Below are 16,204 nucleotides of genomic sequence, written 5' to 3'. Positions count from 1 at the left end.
TCTCCATATACCCGGCATTATTAATCTCAGTTGTAATCTCATTTGTAAATAAGTGATTTTGCAAATTATTCTGACTACTGAATACACAAATTGAAGTTTGAAGAGGAAATTAAATCATTGTCTGCATCATTTCCAAGTTTCACAATAAATCAAACTGGCTCCTAAACCACATCAGTAAGTCTTTATTACATTACTGAGGACATGAATGATGGATGAAATACCTGAAGCAGATATTTATGGAAGGAGTTTTGGTGAGAAAATCTTCCATATTTGTTAGCTAATTCTTAGCTACGCTAATGTCAGACACCACACACGCGTCGGATGATCAAATGTGTGCAAATGTGTCGCTTTAAGGTCAGATTTCTCCTTACATGCTGTCCAACTGTCAGACCTGTATAGCTATAAGACTATAATCCTTTAATTCTGTTTGGCTGAGAGTGGATCATGTGATGGATCATGTGATGGCTTTTGTGCTCTGTGCCTTTTTGTCTCAGTGGATTGCATTTTTTGGATCCAGTCGCAGTAGAGTGACCCGATCCTATAAGATAGCTCCTGTGGTGGCAGAACAGGACCATCCTCAATCAAACACAGAATGAGTCATCACTGCATCATGCGTCATACACCCCAGCCTCACACACTCCAGCACACGGTTAACATTGGCTCCCTTCACCAAACCCTCAGACATAATCACTCACGCTACTCGAGCCGTGCACTGACCAACACCATCCGATATTTCACCTACTGCCCTTTTACACTGGACAACTTTAATGGCTTCGGTATAGCCAAGCAAAATGCTAATGACATGCATAGTTTAATGAGGTGATGTGCTCGTTATCTTTTCAGGCCCACAATGGTACTGATAAATTATAGCAACTCAAGGTTGTAGCAATTTTGGAGAAAAACTGATGCTTGTAGCAGGCTCAGTAAATCAGTAAATGCATTAAAGGATTTGTGTATTAAAGGAATGCTTGAGTGTTTTTCAGCCTAAGCTCCATCCACTCCATCTGGTGTGTGTGAGTGTGTTATTACCACAGACAAAGATTTCAACAAATTTCTCTATCATAAGATAACAGGATTCACTTATGAACATCTAAGGGCAGTTGCTGAATTGTTTCAAATACGCAGCTACATAATGTGGATTTTAAAAAAATCTGACTGTTTAACAGTTAAACAAATTTGGATGAGAAAAGAATTACATTAATTGTTCTTATGTAATTTTCTTCAACTTCCAAATATTAGAGGAAAAATAGTAAAAAGTAAGTACACAAGTATTTTTGTAACAATAACCACAAATTGAATGAAGAATTTCTGAAAGCCTTTTACAAAAATATCCTTTTTTTTGTGCATAAACATTTGTTGACTGTCCCAACAGCTTCCCTGAACGGTGATTTTAATGATACAAACGAGTTTTGAGTAAACTGGTTTTCCATACTTTCCTCAGGCTTTGTGCACATATATACAGATATTTTTAAAAACATTTTTTTTTTCTCTGCATTTTTGGCCCCCCATTCACGTGAAAATTGCTTTTTTTTCTAAAACGCCCTCCAAGGTGGAGAAATGATACCTGATCAACTGCTCCTGAATCCACTGCTCTGGGAGTACACATTATACTGCAAACAAATTTTGGAGATTTATCCAAAATTTAGAATTTTTTTTTTATTACACCTGAGCAAACACTTTGCATTCAAGTGTAACATGCATACAAACAGTAGGTCTACTTCATCATCAGTTTGTCTTTTTTGTTTGTTTGTTTGTTTGTTTTAGAAAAATTTGGCCATTTTTTGTTTTCCACATTTTGCCTTGCACTCAATGTGCATGCTCTTAACATTATTCTTGAGGCATTTGGCATAACAGTCTGAAAAGTTTAAAAACTTTTCAAACAATATCCACCCACATGTGTGGACGGGGTCTCCAGAGAACTTTGTCAAATTTTGTCAAATTTAGTAGGTTACAAAAACTTTGGAGTATTCCATTAACAAAGGAGGATTTGAAGAAAAGTTTTCATTTGCTTTGAAATTCCTCCTATGGACCTTTTTTCACTCTTATATATAAAACCATGTCATTATTAGCAAGAACTCGTTTGGACTCATCATTATCTCTATGTGTACTTGTTATCTAACCTTAACCCTAACCCTGACTTACTCTTCCCTTTTCCTGCTTGGTGTTCAATCATATTAACTTGTATTCCATTATATATAAAAATCTGACCAAAAAAACCTGATAAAATCCATAATTGACTCAATTACCTTACCTTAACACGGCTGATATTGACACCACTCATACTCCCACTGCGGTCAATAAGGAAGATAAACTCCCCCTGCACCCTGCGCAGGTCAGAGGTCATGGATTGTAGGTCGGGGCAGAAGTTAAGCATAACCACAGGGTTGTGAAGAATGTCTTTATGGAGCCTTTTATGGATGATATCCACCTATGCAGGGAAGGAGACGAGCACAAATCAGGAGCATCTCTAAACAATACAGCATACATCTTTAGAGGCTTGTTTAATTTAAAACATTTTTTGTTTTTGTGGCATGAGCATGAAGACATGGTCCTAATATTTGGAATTGTGTATGCAAAAGACCATGGAAAGATTCTCATAAAAAAAAAAAAGGACGGGCCTAGTTACTAATTCAGACTTTTCTGAGCAAACACGTAGTAATTACCCTTTCAGCAGTCTATAGTCTTTGTTACTATGTTACTTTTTTGGCTGGGGCTTGCATTGCTAATGCAGCAATTTTTTTTGGGTTTTTTTTGCAGTTCGTAGTCATTCCTTCACTGGCAGTTTTAAGGCTTTTTATTGTTGGTGTAAACACAATGAGAGGAAGACGCACATATAATACACTTGCACTTGTTCTGCTGCCCTGTAGGTTGACACACCATGTACACTCCATTAGAGACCTCTGATAGTTTCCATAGAAACCCCTTTTTATTGCTGATCATATTTACGGCTGAATGTTCTCAGCCTCATGTTGAGGAACAGCGGTCACTTAAGGATCTAATTAAACCCGCCTTCTTGCAAGTCTTTCACAAGGATACATCTGTCCTTGCTGCAGTGTGCAGAAAGTACAGGAAGTGGGTACTAAATGACTAACAGAAGCTCGTCCTTGTTCATTGTTCCTTCCAAAACAGTGCATAAAAATAATTTGTGGTTATCAGCCTCGTTATCTTTTTGCCTGTCTTCTCCTCACTTTCTTTTCATTGCTAGAGTCCTTCTTGATGGCCTTGATGTAGTCACTCCTCCCCTTCAGATGTTCATCATACTCTTCCAGCGTCATGTCTCCATCTTCGATAAGCACATGAGGCAGGTGTGGCTCTGGAGACAGCAAAGGAAAGGAGAGTGGACTTCAGAGTTGCACCAAACAGTCTCCTTAAACCACTTAAAAATACACAAATTAGTGAGCACAAATTAGTTAATGTCCTCAGAGGCCTCTCCATTACACAGTTCAGCACTGTCTATTCAAAACAGTTCTAGAGGGTTAAAGTCTAGGACAGTCGGGTGACTTCCCCACACGGAGACACCTGATTTCCCTTACAAGTTAATTACAGGTTTATTAGTTGTGTTAGATCAGAGTAATCACCAAATTGGGGAACCCTGGTCTATTTGAATACTGACTATATAATGCGAAAGAACTGAGAACAATTCCAATCATTTATTCTCGCATATTCATTTTCCATATTACTACTACATATTACTTTACATTCTGTATGTGTTGCATATTACTAATTTGACACCAGCTTTTCTCAACCTTACCACTGTATTAAAAATTGCTGCTTACTTGCACTGAAACATTCCCCTTAAGAGCATTCAAGCATTCCTCTATGCTGTCCTTTTAAATCAATAAAAAAAAACACACAGACGCATTTCTATAGTCAAGGTAAAACTCAATATCAAATGCCATTAGAAAACTCTCTCTGACAGTACACATGATGTCAAGGCTTGCATTATCTCACCATTGAAAAACCTTTCCGGCTCAGTGGCGTAATGTACTTTGTGATACTGATAGTATTTCCCAAACACCTACAGCGTGTGAGTCAGCATGTCACGATATTAGTGCCATTATTAGCACTGCTAACACATGTTGAGGTGGCATTGGGATCAGTGAACAGATTGGTTTGTGACTGTCCATCTGTAGCCTGTGGGCAAATGAGATTCGCAACAGCAAAGGATAGAAATAACTTTTTTTTGCTCAGTGGTTTTTGTAGGATAGGATTGCTTAACCGAGAAGCCATAATAGCCATAATTGCTTACCTGAGAAGCCATAATGATGGGTTAAAAACATCACAATGCGACTGACATTCCCTAGAACTCATTGGTCTGAAATCAAATAAAGAGCCTGTCCCTTGATATGGGCATATATTTGCCCACAGCACGTTTCCTCAGCATGAGTCTTGAAGAAGCCACTAGACAAAAGCTGCCCACCAAATTCAGTTGTTCCTCAGCCAGCTCAATGAGGGAGCATCAGATTGATTTTTCCCAAGAGATAGAGGTCAGGAAGAGCAAGTGCTGGGGGAAGAAAATGTAATAAGGGGAGAAGTGACAGCAGAAAAGCAAGCATCTCGCTCTGGCTGCCCGAAAACATTTAAACCACGGCCCACACCAAGAAGAATCCAGCAAGAAGGATGGTGAGGATGATGTTTCAATATTTTTGATCTAATAACAGCCCACGCTTGGTGTGGGTGTGCAGGAGCATTAAGAGGAATATGGGGAAGCCTAAAGGCTGATTTTTTTTTTTTTTTTAAAGACTCTTTTGGTCAGAGAGGAAAGTGGTCATCTGTGTGTTTAAATTCAGTTTGGGTAGCTGCAGGAAAATACAGGCAATCTGCAAAATTCTATAATGCTGTGATGGCGTATGCATCCGCAGGTATTCAGGAGTTTCATAATGTGCTTGTGTTCTTTAGCATGTGTTGCAGAAGACAATGGAGGCCACGAACACAGCGACTAAACAGCAAGCAGATTATAGTGCCATTAAAATGAAATCTACACACGCAGCTGAATTGCACTATGGAGGTAATGGTCCACCAAAACTTGTTGCAAAAGATCCTCACACTTGCTTTTAAAGCCTGCAGCAAAGACTCCATTGGAGTGGCTCCATTCTTCAAATACCTGCACAGCATCCCATCTGGAGACCTCAGTAATGAGCAGGAAAAAAGAGGATAATGAAAGCTACCTTCTCTACTGGAAACCTGAAGAAGAGTGCATTCTAAAATGAATAACACCATCTGTATACCAAGATTGCAATCTCCATCTGTTTGACTTTGCACGATGGAACTTGGAGCTTGTGTAAGAAAAGTGTATGACACATCGAGATAATAGCCAGAACAGCTTCCCAGTAGGGATGGAATTGGCCAGGTTATGAGTGGTACCTGGATGTAATGCTTGGCCTTTAGGGCAAAGTGTTGGTTTCATCAAATTATAGAATCTTGTTTGACCTGAGAGTCCTTTAAGTGTCTCTTGACAAGTAACCCATTATGTGCCTTTTACCAAAAAGTGGCTTCTGTCTGGCCCCTCTACCATAGAGGCTAGATTGGTGGAGGGCTGCCGAGATTGTTGTCCCTCTGGCAGAACCTCTGGAGGTCTTTCATAGTGACCTATAGGTTCTTGGTCACCTCCCTGACTAAATTCCTTTTGGTGGAGATTAGTGGAGTGCTACAGAGATGGTTGTCTGCTGGCAGGTACTCCTCTAGCAGAACCTTTGGAGTTCTTTCATAGTAACCATTGGGCTCTTGGTCACCTCCCCAACTAAAGTCCTTCCCCAGGTTGGCTGGACAGCCAGCTCTAGGAAAAGGCTCATCGGTTCCAAACTACTTCAGTTTAAAAAAAGGAAGCCAGTATGTTCTTCAGTCCTTGACAAATGCATAGATTCCCTTTCCCAAATATGGACCTTAAAACAATCTTCCTTGGCTTCATGGCTTATTTTTTTGCTCTGACATACTCTGTCAGGTCTGGGGCTTTTTTATAGAACGAGGTGTGCATTCCCTGGTAATGTTTACTGAACTGATGTCACCACAGGGAGACTTTATTCAGGGTGTAGAAACATTTCAAGCAGGATCACTGGAAAAGGATCTTTCTGAATGCACTGTGTATCAAGGCCACATGAGCAATAAATCTAAGATCATTACATAAATACAAAACCTAGTAAACACTCATCCTTCTATGCAAGAGAGCCCTTTGCCAGCATCACTGTATGAATGAATGCCATTATTCTAGATGCTAGTGCAAACTGAGAAAGATGAGTGTAAATCCATGACCACCCCCATTTTACAAAGCCCAGACTGCATTGTCTAGTCTGGGTTTTGAAATCTTCAGCTGAGTCATCTTTGAATATCACTGACAAGCTTAGGTGTGTACAGTTCTCCTTCAAAAAAGCTTTCACAAAAGCTTTACACACTATTAGATTTAACGCCACCAAATTTATGAGGATCTGTGTGGGATGCCTTATTGCTGAGCACGACTGCTATTACAAGCAGCTAAATTAAACCAACCTGTTGGGTTTTATTTAAGCAAAATTTAATTGTGTGTAGATATATGTGCAGTTGTGGTTGCTTGTATAGTACATACCACTGGGGTAGATGATGATTTCCACAGGACAGTCATAGGTGTATTTGTCTGCCAGGGTGACCACAATGCTGGTAGCAGAATGGGCGGAGGGGTCAGCATCTGCCCGGATGGCGTGAGAAGGGCTCTCTACTCCTGAACAGAGAAACCTCAACCTTACAAATACATTAAATTTACACATTATTTTACCAAGTGGGTTTGTTCAATCAGGTGGCCAATCAGTATCACAGTTACAATCAGTGTTTAAATTATCCATCCATCCATCCAACCCACCAACCAGCCATCAATCCTATTGCCTTCTATCCATCCAATGATCCACCCATCCAACCATCCATCCATCCATCCATCCAATTAACCAGAGCAATCAATCCAACAACCAACAAATCATCCATTTGACTGTCTTCCATCCATCTTACCATCCATCCTTTCTATCCATCAATCATCCATCTATTTTATCCACCATCCATTTATAAATCCATTAATCCAAAACCATTCATTTATCCATCCTCATATATATATATATATATATATATATATATATATATACACCACACATGCTGTCTAATCAACCATGCACTATTCATCCATCCATCCCTCCATCTGTCATCCAATAAACCAACTTACCTATCCAATCTATCCAACATCCACCCATCAAGCAACCAACTATTTATTTTTTTGTCCACCCCTCCGTCCATCCATCAATCCATCCATCCATCCATCCATCTATCTATGCCAGTCTCTGTAATATTCTGACCTGCCAGTAGATATGGTCCTCTGATCTCTAGCTGGAAGTTGAACTCATAGTCAATGGAGTTGATAGACTCCTCCTCCAGTAGCCAGGAGAGACACAGTTGGTTGCTTGAGCCCATCTGCTCATGTGATCCTAGAGAGCAGTGGTGTCTGTCTCTCCTGAGTCAGAAACAAAAAATAAGTCTCACACGTCACTGCTTATTAATATAGAATAAGTCCCTTTTCATTAGAAAAGAGCAAGAATGCATAACTAAGAATTCAGAGCTCCTATTGTTTGTGTAAGCAGAGATGTTAAACATATTTGACCAGTGGGCACCAGGTGATTTTTCATCATCAAACAGAAAAGCGTACATAGCTAACAACTATTGTTAATGTCCTACTTCCTGCTTGTGTTGGGAGAGAAGGCCTGCTCCTCTTTAATGGAGCGCTGGACCCTTGGAGTGCAGACAGGCGGTGAGGTGACACGGATACCCCCATTTCGAAAGGTGGAAAGCTCATAGGAGGTGCTGACCAACACATTCACAGTTTCCAGAGGTGGAATGACCCCCAAGTTTACCACCAACACCATCCTCTCCAGATCCTCATCAAGTACCACATGACCTGCAGCACAATCACAAAGTACTATTCAGGTTCCAATCAAGGCCATGTAATCAGCGTGTTCCATTACCTTCAAGCAAGTGAGCAAGTGAAGTGGAGTCACTGTGTCTAACTGTAAGAGTGCTCCAGTAGGATCACCTCACCCCTCATCCTTATCACGGTATTCATTAGGATACAATACCCCTGTTCTAGACCAGCACTCTGAGAAGGCTTATGGCTGCAGATAAGATACTTAGACATTCTGCACACAATTTTTTAATTCAACAAGCACTTGAACAGCAGTAATGCAAAGGAAGTTCTGGATGAGGTCAAAACATGGCAACATTTGAGGGCAGTTTTTAAAGCAAAGCATAAAATCCCACCATTGCCACTCTGTAGATTTCCGTTGGTCGCTGTGTAGCAGTCGAAGTAGCAATCGTCGATTTTTGTCTTGTCTTTGATCTGCACTGTTATTATCTGACTGGATATCATTGCCTCAAAGCCCACCACCACTGAGCCCTCCTCCAGCGGGTAAATGAAGATACCTCCAAAAAAGAAACCAAATTTTATCAACAAAAGGAAATAAACTAAAGCAATGATTCAATGATTTTTTTTAATTAAGTAATTTAACAGTAATAACAGCTTTGATTTAAAAAATGGCAAAGTGGCTGCTATTTTGGTATTCAACAATGGCACTATTGATTTCTTTTCACTACCTGGGTCTGGGCTTTTGAAAAGTTCTTCTATTCAGTTTTGCCAGGAAGGTTTTGAGAAATTCAGCCCTATTTAACGCCAACCTAAAATATTATACAGTTATCATAACATACCAGGGATATTCCTAGTCTTTATATCGACAGTTAAAATAGTTTGGATGTGTAAAGTAGAGGTGTAACTCAATGCCACTATCTGTATATGTGTCTGTATTTGTTGCTCCAAATATCTGGATTCAGATTTATACCTGAAGTGGGTGTGGTCAAAACCTGAAGTTTTTTTTTTTTTTTATTATTAATTATGAATCCTACAATGGACCCAGAAAACCTGGAAAAAAACAGAGGTGGAAATGCAGGCACTGTCAGCATGGTGTGTGAGTTCTGACAGTTCCTCACTGACAGTTCCTCAACCTCAGCTACATCACTCAAGTTCATGATTGGTTTCAACTAGACATGTCCACAGGACTTTTTTGTTAATCCCACTGGCACAGTTATTATTCTTGTTTGTACCTGCCTGCTATATTTTCTAATGAATATAGTTGGTTCTGTTATCCAAAATTTAACATACTGGCCTCATTTAAACCAGACCAGATGCCATGTGAACCTTTCTAGCAAGCTTTCTAGGAAAAAAAAGAATAGTGTGCCTCCTGTTGGTATCTCTGGCATCTGATACATTTTCTGAAAACCTGCATGGGGAAAAAAAGAGAAAAACATGGGCCTAACATACTCCCTTGTTTTCTTCATTTTGAAATAGCTGCGGATTTGCTATACCATGCCTGCATTATGACTAAGGCTGTAGCAATCACACTGATTCCTTCCTCCAAGCATGTCACAAGCTAATGTTGTAAAGCTACCACGGCTGACAGCAACAAGCTTTCCCCAGACAGAGTGAGGCTGCCAAAGGAATGTCTACTGTCTGGCCAGAACAACTTTGTGGCTCCTCGGAGTATAGCTGAAGCCCAGGCTACGCATTCAAGTGCATCCACATGCCAGAAAAAAAGGTAATGAGTTGTACTATAAAACAAAAGAACTACTTTTTGTAGAACATTAGGTCTGTGATATACACATCCCATATTTTTCTAGTCTAATTTTATGCATATTTGACTTGCACTGCTGGAAGGATATGCAAAATATATTTAAGGCAGGTAATGAAAACAATATTACCTGTAATATCACCTGATACATACAAAACCACCATTTAATGCAAAGTATGACAGGAGCTCAGATCTCTATCATCTTTGTGGTGAATACAGAGAGAGTTCACTCTCACCTTCTATGGGGTGATCCTCAATGTTTTCATACGTCATGGAGGCTGTCATGGCCAGGGTGTAACCCCGGACACAGGAAGTGATGTCAGAGACGCTGAGTGGCAGTGCGCTGCGTTTGGCCTTGTTGATCAGGCCTGGCATGGTTGCAGACTGGCAGGTGTTCTCTCACACACACAGAGCTGCGCTGGGTGGCGTCTCTGAAAACACAGACCACCAGTAAAGTCGCATGCTGACCCCTTTCCATTAAGCACAACATTTCTACACTCCTCTATTGCACTTATTTATTTATTTATTTATTTATGGGATTCATCACACGTTTTACTGTCACTTTATTATGATCATGTGCACTACACTCACGTTACTCATTTGTTCATTACTTTATTAATTTAATTATTTGCTTACTGTCATTTCTGTATTATAATTTGCGTCCTTGTAATTTCATGTGCCTTTTACTGCTGTGACGAAGCAATTTTTCAGTACAGTCAATAAAGTACTCTATCTATCTATATATCTATCTATATATCTATCTATCACATTCACTCACTTTCAGTAATGGCTTTATCCTGATCCAGGTCACAGTGGAGCTGTAGTCCACTTGACATGAAGCAGGAATACACCCTGGATACACCCAGAAGCCAGTCCGTCACATGCACATACACTGACACATTCATTCACCTAGGGACAATTTCTTATAGCCAGTTCACCTACTGGTATGGTTTTGGGAGGAGAGAGGAAACCAGAGAACTCATAGGAACCCCACAGGGAAATGGGAAGAACATGGACAACTCCACACGGACATTAACACGAGCTCAGGATCGAACTGAGGACACTGTACCACCATATGTAGATGCATATTTGGATTTTTTTTTTTACTACATTCTCATACAGATACAGTATAACATGTCTTAACCTGTGAATATCCAAATAGATGAGGAAGATTAAGAATGCTTAATGATCTATCCTTAATTAATTAAAAAAGGCGAGAAAGACAACAAGGCGAGATGATCAGCTTTTCTCATTATCATTAAGATACTGTGATTTGACTTTTAAATTCACAGTATTATTGGGGAGCATTATTGTTACATTCATTGTCTATCTACTTTTAGCATCACTATTACATTTTAACCCATATCCGTGATTAGAAAAAAAGGATAAATTGCTGGGACTGTCTTAATGTTTTCCTCGTCTCCATGTTTTTCTAATGTGAGATTTATAATGTGAGATTTCTGTGAGAGTAATATGTTGCCTCTTCCTGTGAAGACAGCCTTCTGAAAAGCTGACTTAATTGCATGTGGCAGAAATGTATCTCTCATAACCTAATCCCTCGCCCAGAATAAGGCAAGAGATGGCAGCTGATGATTAAACATCTCTCTGAGTGTTATCACAGAGCAACATCAGCATCCAACATTTCAAACATCCATCCAATCCAACTTCCAGTCAGCAATAACTCATGCACAGAGGAAGCATTGTATTACATTAGGCTTTGGCATGTCGCTATATTGAGATGATAACGAGAAGGGACAGCAGCGATGCGTTAAACCGTTCCACCTTGCCAATCTGTGCCAAGACTGCCATCGTGTGTCCAGTATGCAGTGTGTCGGAAATAAAGCAGGTCCCTCATAATCTGATTCCATTCAGATCAAGATTTTGTGAGCAGGCATATGAACCATTCAGCATGCCAAATAACCTATATTTAGGCAGGTAGGTGGTTACGGCAAGCCAAATTCAATTATAGCATCCCTGTGATGAGATTGATCTCTTGTGATTAAAGCACATCACATCTGTTTCAACTAGACAGAAACTGACCAGGAGAGAGAAAAAAGAGGAGAGCAGAGGAATGGGGAGTCCAGGAAAACCCCGAGCGTGACTCAGTTCCTCTCCCAGAAGTCTCAGCTGACTGAATCATTGCACAGGCTAATGAGAGATCTCCACCGTCTAATATAAACCCCTCTACCCCTGCGACCATTCATGCTGAGAGACGAGAACATGCTGCAGAAGTCACCTGTTGATCCGTGCTGCGTATTCACATCACACCAGCTTCACTGACTACCCTGATTAATTCCACTGCACTTTTTTTTAAATTTTTATATTTTAATTTTATCTTTGAGGTTTAGTGAAAGGATTCAGCCAACAAAGCATGCCAGATTTGATCCTTTGCTCTACAGTCTTTGCACTTAAACATGACTAAACAGAGACTTTGAAACAAAACAAAACAAAAAAATTACACATGCAAAGCACCAGGCTTACCTCACATTGGTGTTGTGATGATGGAGGAAACCTCTTCTAATACTTGCAAGGTTTTGAGGAAGCAGCATGAAAAGCAGTCCTTTCGCTCTGTCTTTTCTTCCTACCTCTGTCTCTGGATGGTGACAGTCTGTGTGAATGGCGTAGAGGAAACAGCAGCTGTCACAGGTGGTTGAAACTCTGAATTAAACCACTCTCACAAAACAACTGAGAGAGGGAGACAGAGAGACAGTGAGATAGTGTGTGTGTGTGTGTGTCTGTGTGTGTGTGTGTGTGTGTGCGTGAGCAGCAGCTGCAACCCCACTGATGCAGTCACTCGCCACAGCAACATGTGGTTATAAAAAGTAGCTCTTGGTCTGTGGCTGGAGTTGGTGGTGGTGGGGGGATGCGGAGAGAGAAGGATGCGGAGAAGGATGTGGATGCGTGTCTCATTTAGCAGCATAACATCCCCCTGACTACTCCATCCCTTTTTCCCCAAGCCTCAGCACCACCTAGTGTGCCCTCCTCCCCTCGACTGGCCACAGTCACTGATGAGGGCGCCTATTCATGCGTCCTTTTTGATAAATCAGAGCCGAAATGAAATGCAGCAGCATGCAAAGAGAGCACAGCAGTCTCTGTTTTGGCCCCCACAGGCAGCTACATATGTTTTGTTTGATAGCTAAGCTGTAAAATTTTGCTTTGTTTTTTTTTCCTGTCTCACGCTCTTCATATTTTTGCCACTGTGGCTCATTTGATCCATCTGCTTTTGCACAGAAGGTAACCATGACAATCAATATGGAGCCTCTAGAGCTTCTTAAAGACAACAGGTTGGGGTGTGTGTGTGTGTGTGTGTGTGTGTGTGTGTGTGTGGTAGGAGGGCTTATCTGAGCTTTCACAATTAAATTAAATCTCTCTCTCTCTCATTTTCTTTCTCTCTCTCTCTCTCTGTCTTTCCCTCTCTCTTTTTCTCTCTCTCTTTCTCTCTCTCTTAATTACAACCCATGCAATTATACTATAATTTGTCATTTCTTTTACAGAACATGCATGACGATTCTTACCCTTTAATTATCAGCAGTAAATGTCTTCATCAGACATGAGATTATCATCAAGAGTGTCAACAGCATCTGGCCTCAGCCGCTTGTCTCTACATCTCATTACAGGTGGAACATCTCCACAGTGACAAGACTGCCTACCCTTTTCAGCAAATTAAAAACAATTTAAAGATCCTCCTGTATTTGTGCGTCAAATGAAACAAAATCGTATATTTTTTTAGATCTTCAGCATGAATCACAAAACAATATGATATTCCTTGTTCCACTATTTATTACTTATGTGTGATTATTATTTCTGATAAAGGTCATTATATACACTCACTTACTGAGTAGGACCCCTTTTTCATGGCTTCCTCAAGGTCTGAAATATTTCTTACAGATTCTGGTCCATGTTGACATGACATAATTGCTGCAGATTTGTCAGATATACATTCATGCTGCCTCCAAATCCCAAAGGTGCTCTATTGGATTCAGATCTTGTGATTAGAGAGGCGGGGGTATGGTGGCTTAGTGGTCAGCACTGTTGCCTAGCACCTCCAGGGTTGGGGGTTCAATTCCTGCCTCTGCCCTGTGTGTGTGTGTGTGTGTGTGTGTGTGTGTGTACCCCATGCTTCAGAGGTTTTCTCCAGGTAGTCTAGTTTCCTCCCCCAGTCCAAAGACATGCACTGTAAGCTGACTGGCATCTCTAAATTTTCCATAGTGTGTGAATCCATGTGCTATCGTGCCCTGAGATGGGTTGACACTCCGTCCAGGGTGTCCCCTGCCTTGCAGCCCATGTTCCCTGGGATAGACTCCAGGCTCCCCCTGTGACCCAGTTTAGAATAAGATGTATAGAAGATGGATCATTAGAGAGGCCATTGAAGTACACTGAACTCATTGTCATGTTCAAGGAGCCAGTTTGAGAATACTTGTGCTTTGTGACTTGGCACATTATCATCCTGGAAGTAGGTGTTATAAGATGGTTCAATTGTGGCCAAAAAGTTGTACATGGTCAGCAGCAATACATTCAGATAGGCTGCGGAATTCATATTAAGGAGCCCATTGTGTGCCAAGAAAACATTCCCCATACCATCACACCACCACCACCAGTCTGAACCTTTGATACAAGGCAGCTTGGGTTCATGGGTTCATGGAATAATGATGTTGACATTAAGTTCTTTGGCAGTGGCAGCAGAAATCAAAATTCTTCAGACCAATCTTCAGTCTTTTCCAGTCTTCAAATGTCGCCTCAGATTTCTGTTCCTGGTTGAGAGGAGTGGAAACCCAATGCAGCCCATCTGTTTCCATCTGTTGAGCATTCTGTGGTGTTTTTCTGCTCACCATGCTTGTAAAAAATATAATATTAGGAAAGCATTTCCAATCACACACTACAGTTGGTATAAAAAAAAGTTTACACACCCTGCAAACTGCAAAAACCGCAGCTTTTTGTGATGAAAAAAAAAAAATGAAACCAAGATAAATCAGATCAGATAAATAAATCAGATTTTTTTCACCTTTAATGTGATATAGCAACCAACAAATCTTCAGTTAAAAAAACAAATAGAAACATTCACACCCCTTAACTAATACTTTGCTAAGGCACCTTTTGCTCATAATACAGTACTCAGTCTTATTGGGTAAGAATTTACCAACTTAGCACATCTTTATTGGGTGATTATATTATACTCCCCAGATCTATCAAATTTTGATGGGATCCCCTGTGCACAGCCCTCTTCAAGTCATTCCAAAGGTTTTCAATAGGATTTAGATCTGGTCTCTCACTGGACCATTCCACAACCTTGATCTTCTTCTTTTTCTGCTTTTTCCACTGTTGACTTGGATTCGTGGGTCATTATCAAGCTGGAAGATGAAAGTTTTCTTCATTTTTGGCCAACTTTTTTTTTTTTTTTTAATTTAAAGTGGTCCCATGTAATGAGTATGAATGAAACAAATACATCAAGTGTGAGTGCATCTGTCAGTTTTTAGACACTGTTCTTCCACTGAAATAAGAGTGATATATGGAGGCAGTTTCTGAAGAATGGCTTTTTAAATAAACAGGCACCAATGCTGCACTGAGAGAAGGTCATCTTGATTTGATATAAAACACAATGATGAGTGGAGTAGTCTTTTTTGTCTCCAGTCATAACGATGAAAACTGAATGATGAACAGCATCAAGAGGATTTAGTAAAAGGGAAGGTAGCATATTCATAATACACATCTCTACATGCTTTAACCAGGAGGAACATCTACATCTTTACTGCACAAGAAATAATTATTCATCTATAGGTTTTGGGTGATGTGAGTGTTATGAATCCCAAAATATGACCTATTTTCTATATAGTTCATAGGTTCTACACCCTACATTGCAGGTCCCCAACCCTGGTCCTGGAGAACCTGCTAGTGCTTTTCCTGCTTTAACATATCTGATTCAACTACTCAGATCATTAATGACCCTTTCTGAGTTGAAGCTGGGTTGTTAGAGCAAGGACAGCACGGAAATGTACAGGATAGGGGGTACTCCAGGACCATGGTTGGGAACCTGTGCCCTACGTTATTCCATCCTGCTTATCCAACACAGGGTCATGGGGGCCTGGAGCCTATCCCTGGGGACTTGGGGCACAAGGCAGGTGACACCTTGGGCAGGGCGCCAACCCATAACAGGGCACAATCACCCATGCACACACGCTATGTTTGCTGTAGGCCTACAACGCATGTTTTTGGACTGGGGGAGGAAACCACCGTACCCCGAGGAAACCCCTGAAACACATGAGAACATGCAAACTCCACACACACACAGGGCAGAGGTGGGATTCAAGCCCTCAAACGGGGCGGTGTGAGGCAAATGTACTAAGCTCTAAGCCACTGTGTCCCTGCCCTATGTTATTAATGACAGGAATTGGTTTCAGTGAGTCGAATCATTTGTTCCAGTTCACCAGTAAGAGCCGAATCTTTGGGCTCCTAAACGGCTCATTGTCATTTTGTCCTACACTGGACAATGAATTGGATTAATTTAATTCACAGCTCAGACTTTGAATTGTGATTCAATTGCATTACAAAAGAAGAAGAAGAAGAAGAAGAAGAAGAAGAAG

At 40.6% G+C, this 16,204-nt stretch overlaps 1 protein-coding gene across 1 annotated transcript in view; it reads right to left on the bottom strand.

Annotated features, from left to right (window-relative positions):
• The window catches only part of vwa5b1 (von Willebrand factor A domain containing 5B1), a 35,452-nt gene extending 22,654 nt beyond the window's left edge, over positions 1 to 12,798 (bottom strand). Inside the window, exons 1-8 of the mRNA XM_026920705.3 lie at positions 12,108 to 12,798; positions 9,863 to 10,057; positions 8,266 to 8,427; positions 7,687 to 7,906; positions 7,311 to 7,465; positions 6,560 to 6,691; positions 3,189 to 3,313; positions 2,252 to 2,428 (exon numbers count right to left, since the gene is read on the bottom strand). Coding sequence (XP_026776506.2) covers positions 2,252 to 2,428; positions 3,189 to 3,313; positions 6,560 to 6,691; positions 7,311 to 7,465; positions 7,687 to 7,906; positions 8,266 to 8,427; positions 9,863 to 10,001 — 1,110 coding nt within the window. The 5' untranslated portion in view covers positions 10,002 to 10,057; positions 12,108 to 12,798. The remainder of the gene's footprint in view (positions 1 to 2,251; positions 2,429 to 3,188; positions 3,314 to 6,559; positions 6,692 to 7,310; positions 7,466 to 7,686; positions 7,907 to 8,265; positions 8,428 to 9,862; positions 10,058 to 12,107) is intronic.
• Between the last annotated feature and the right edge of the window lie 3,406 nt (positions 12,799 to 16,204).

The sequence above is a fragment of the Pangasianodon hypophthalmus genome, chromosome 16 (genome assembly GCF_027358585.1).
Source record: "Pangasianodon hypophthalmus isolate fPanHyp1 chromosome 16, fPanHyp1.pri, whole genome shotgun sequence".
NCBI lineage: Eukaryota > Metazoa > Chordata > Actinopteri > Siluriformes > Pangasiidae > Pangasianodon > Pangasianodon hypophthalmus.
Note: the sequence above shows the minus strand (reverse complement) of the source record. Positions and strands in the feature narration are given on the sequence as shown.